Source organism: Alosa pseudoharengus, unplaced genomic scaffold (genome assembly GCF_046254945.1).
Source record: "Alosa pseudoharengus isolate Yale_2024_CS ecotype anadromous, Long Island Sound unplaced genomic scaffold, YU_APseudo_1.1 YU_APseudo_1.1_scf_7, whole genome shotgun sequence".
Taxonomy (NCBI): domain Eukaryota; kingdom Metazoa; phylum Chordata; class Actinopteri; order Clupeiformes; family Clupeidae; genus Alosa; species Alosa pseudoharengus.
This window is the reverse complement of record NW_027468859.1, coordinates 938,449-940,829: the sequence shown is the minus strand read 5'-3', so window position 1 is coordinate 940,829 and position 2,381 is coordinate 938,449. Positions and strand designations below refer to the sequence as shown.

At 45.1% G+C, this 2,381-nt stretch overlaps 1 protein-coding gene across 1 annotated transcript in view; it reads left to right on the top strand.

The window, feature by feature from the left end:
- The first annotated feature begins 1,877 nt into the window (after positions 1–1,877).
- Positions 1,878–2,381, top strand: part of mthfd1l (methylenetetrahydrofolate dehydrogenase (NADP+ dependent) 1 like) — an 82,624-nt gene continuing 82,120 nt past the window's right edge. Inside the window, exon 1 of the mRNA XM_076272592.1 lies at positions 1,878–2,192. Coding sequence (XP_076128707.1) covers positions 1,960–2,192 — 233 coding nt within the window. The 5' untranslated portion in view covers positions 1,878–1,959. The remainder of the gene's footprint in view (positions 2,193–2,381) is intronic.

The window sequence follows — 2,381 nt, the reverse complement described above, 5'->3', positions numbered from 1 at the left end:
ACTTGAGTAAAGTCATGAGTACTCCCCAAAAATGATACTCGAGTAAAGTACAGATCCCTCAAAATTGTACTCAAGTACTGTACTCAAGTAAATGTACTCCGTTACTGTCCGGCTCTGACAATCACACAGACAAACACACAACTTTGATCCCAATAGCACAGAGAAACACACAACTTCGATCCCAATAGCACAGAGAAACACACAACTTCGATCCCAATCACAGTCACGGATCTCGTCAACTTCAGATAGCAGATTTGGAGATGTGTGGGGGGATGTGTGTGTGTATGTGTGTGTGTGTGTGTGTGTATGTGTGTGAGAGAGGGCAGATTAGGTTAGACCCCTGGACCTGAGCAGGCAGATATCAGGGCTGAGATCCCGGCTTCATTTGATCATTTCATCATTTGATTTGATCATGGTCTCCACAGTAATGACACACACACACACTCACACACTCATAAGTGAGAGTGTGAGCGTTCTCGTGATGCTAATGTGACTAAGATAGGATGGAGTCCTCCACTAGTCCAGTGACTTAAATTAGGACCCCCCCCCCACCAACACACACACACAGACACTCTCTCTCTCTCACACACACACCCACATACTCTCTCTCTCTCTCACACACACACTCACATACTCTCTCTTTCTCACACACACACTCACATACTCTCTTTCTCACACACACACTCTCTTTCTCACACACACACTCTCTCTCTCTCTTTCTCACACACACACTCTCTTTCTCACACACACACACTCACATACTCTCACTCACACACACACACTCACATACTCTCTCTCACACACAGACACATACATACACACACTCACATACTCTCTCTCTCTCTCACACACACACACACACACACAGACACATACACACACTCACATACTCTCTCTCTCTCTTTCTCTCACACACACACACACACAGACACACATCCCCCGGTGTTCAAATCCTTACAGGCTTTAACTCATCAGGCCAGTGTCCTGCAAATAAAACACAGGTCTCTTAGTGCATGCACACACACACACAGGTCTCTTGACTGTGATGTTGGGGGTCATGGACAATGACCGCCACCCAATACAAAAAGTTGGCAATATCTTTCACAATTACGTTCAGATACGTGATCTTTTCAAGAGCACAAACCTCACTTTCCACTTGCCATTGTCTTCAGAATGCTGCAACCTTTGATCTAGCTCAGTGTTTCTCAAACTTTTTCAGACCAAGGACCACTTAACAAATTAAAAAAACCTCAAGGACCACCTAGCTTAAACAAGTAGACCTACAGCATATTACACAGTAGACCTACTCACTGAACAACCTTGCTTATTTGCACTGGTGTCTTTGCACCTTGCTTATTGTGTCAGAGAATTCATATGATTTAAACTGGCATAGCTAGGCAGTGTTGCAGAACTGTTTGGATACACGTTGATTTCAAGTTGGTTCAATATTGCAATCAACTCATCTAGCCTTTAACATGTTTTCTAAACTTTAGGTGATTGGTAATCATACCAGATGTGTTTTGTAGAGATGTGTAAAGTTGTATTTTTTACCCTAGATGTGTAAAGTTGTAGAGATGTGTAAAGTTGTAGAGATTTGTAAAGTTGTATTTTTTACCCTAGATGTGTAAAGTTGTACAGATGTGTAAAGTTGTATTTTTCAGATGTGCTTTGTAGAGATGTGTAAAGTTGTCTTGTGTATAATACTGGCGACTAAAACGGATTCGAAGATGGAAAATGGTCTGATTTTGTACATCAACAAGTAACGTTGTTCCACAACACCACACCACAAATGAGTTTCACATTTCTCGCGAACGAGCATGCTCGTACCCAATCACCTTCTATAGACTAGTCATAGCCTCCCAGCGTCCCAGAGACTCTCGAGACTGCCGGTAGTGCCGCGCCTCCCCCAATTCACAGAAACACCGCACGCAGCACCGGCATTTCCACCCGCACATCACCATGAGGCTGTCCGCTGCTCTCCGTAGCGCGTGCCGGAACCTCCCGGTCGGTCCAGGGCATGTACCCCGACACGGTTCCCGTCTAGTTGGCGCCCGGAGGACCTCCACGCCGCTTCCATTCGGGAGCCACCGTGCCCTCGCGCGTGATGCCAGCACGGGCAGCGGCCAAACATCTGAAGCGGCGGTAAAACTCAGGAAGCAACGAGATGGCTCCGTCAGTGAACACGCCATCAGGTAACCCAACAAAGACAAGTCGAAAACACGCTTTTAGGTAGCCTATCCCAGAAAGACAAGGGAAGTTCGTCAAAAGTTTGGGTTTTATGCATGACATTGTAAATATAGTTGTTGTAAACTTCAACGCAAGTATACGACTATGACATTTTTTTTAATCGGTTGCGTAATTTCCTGATTTGGGCACTGTTA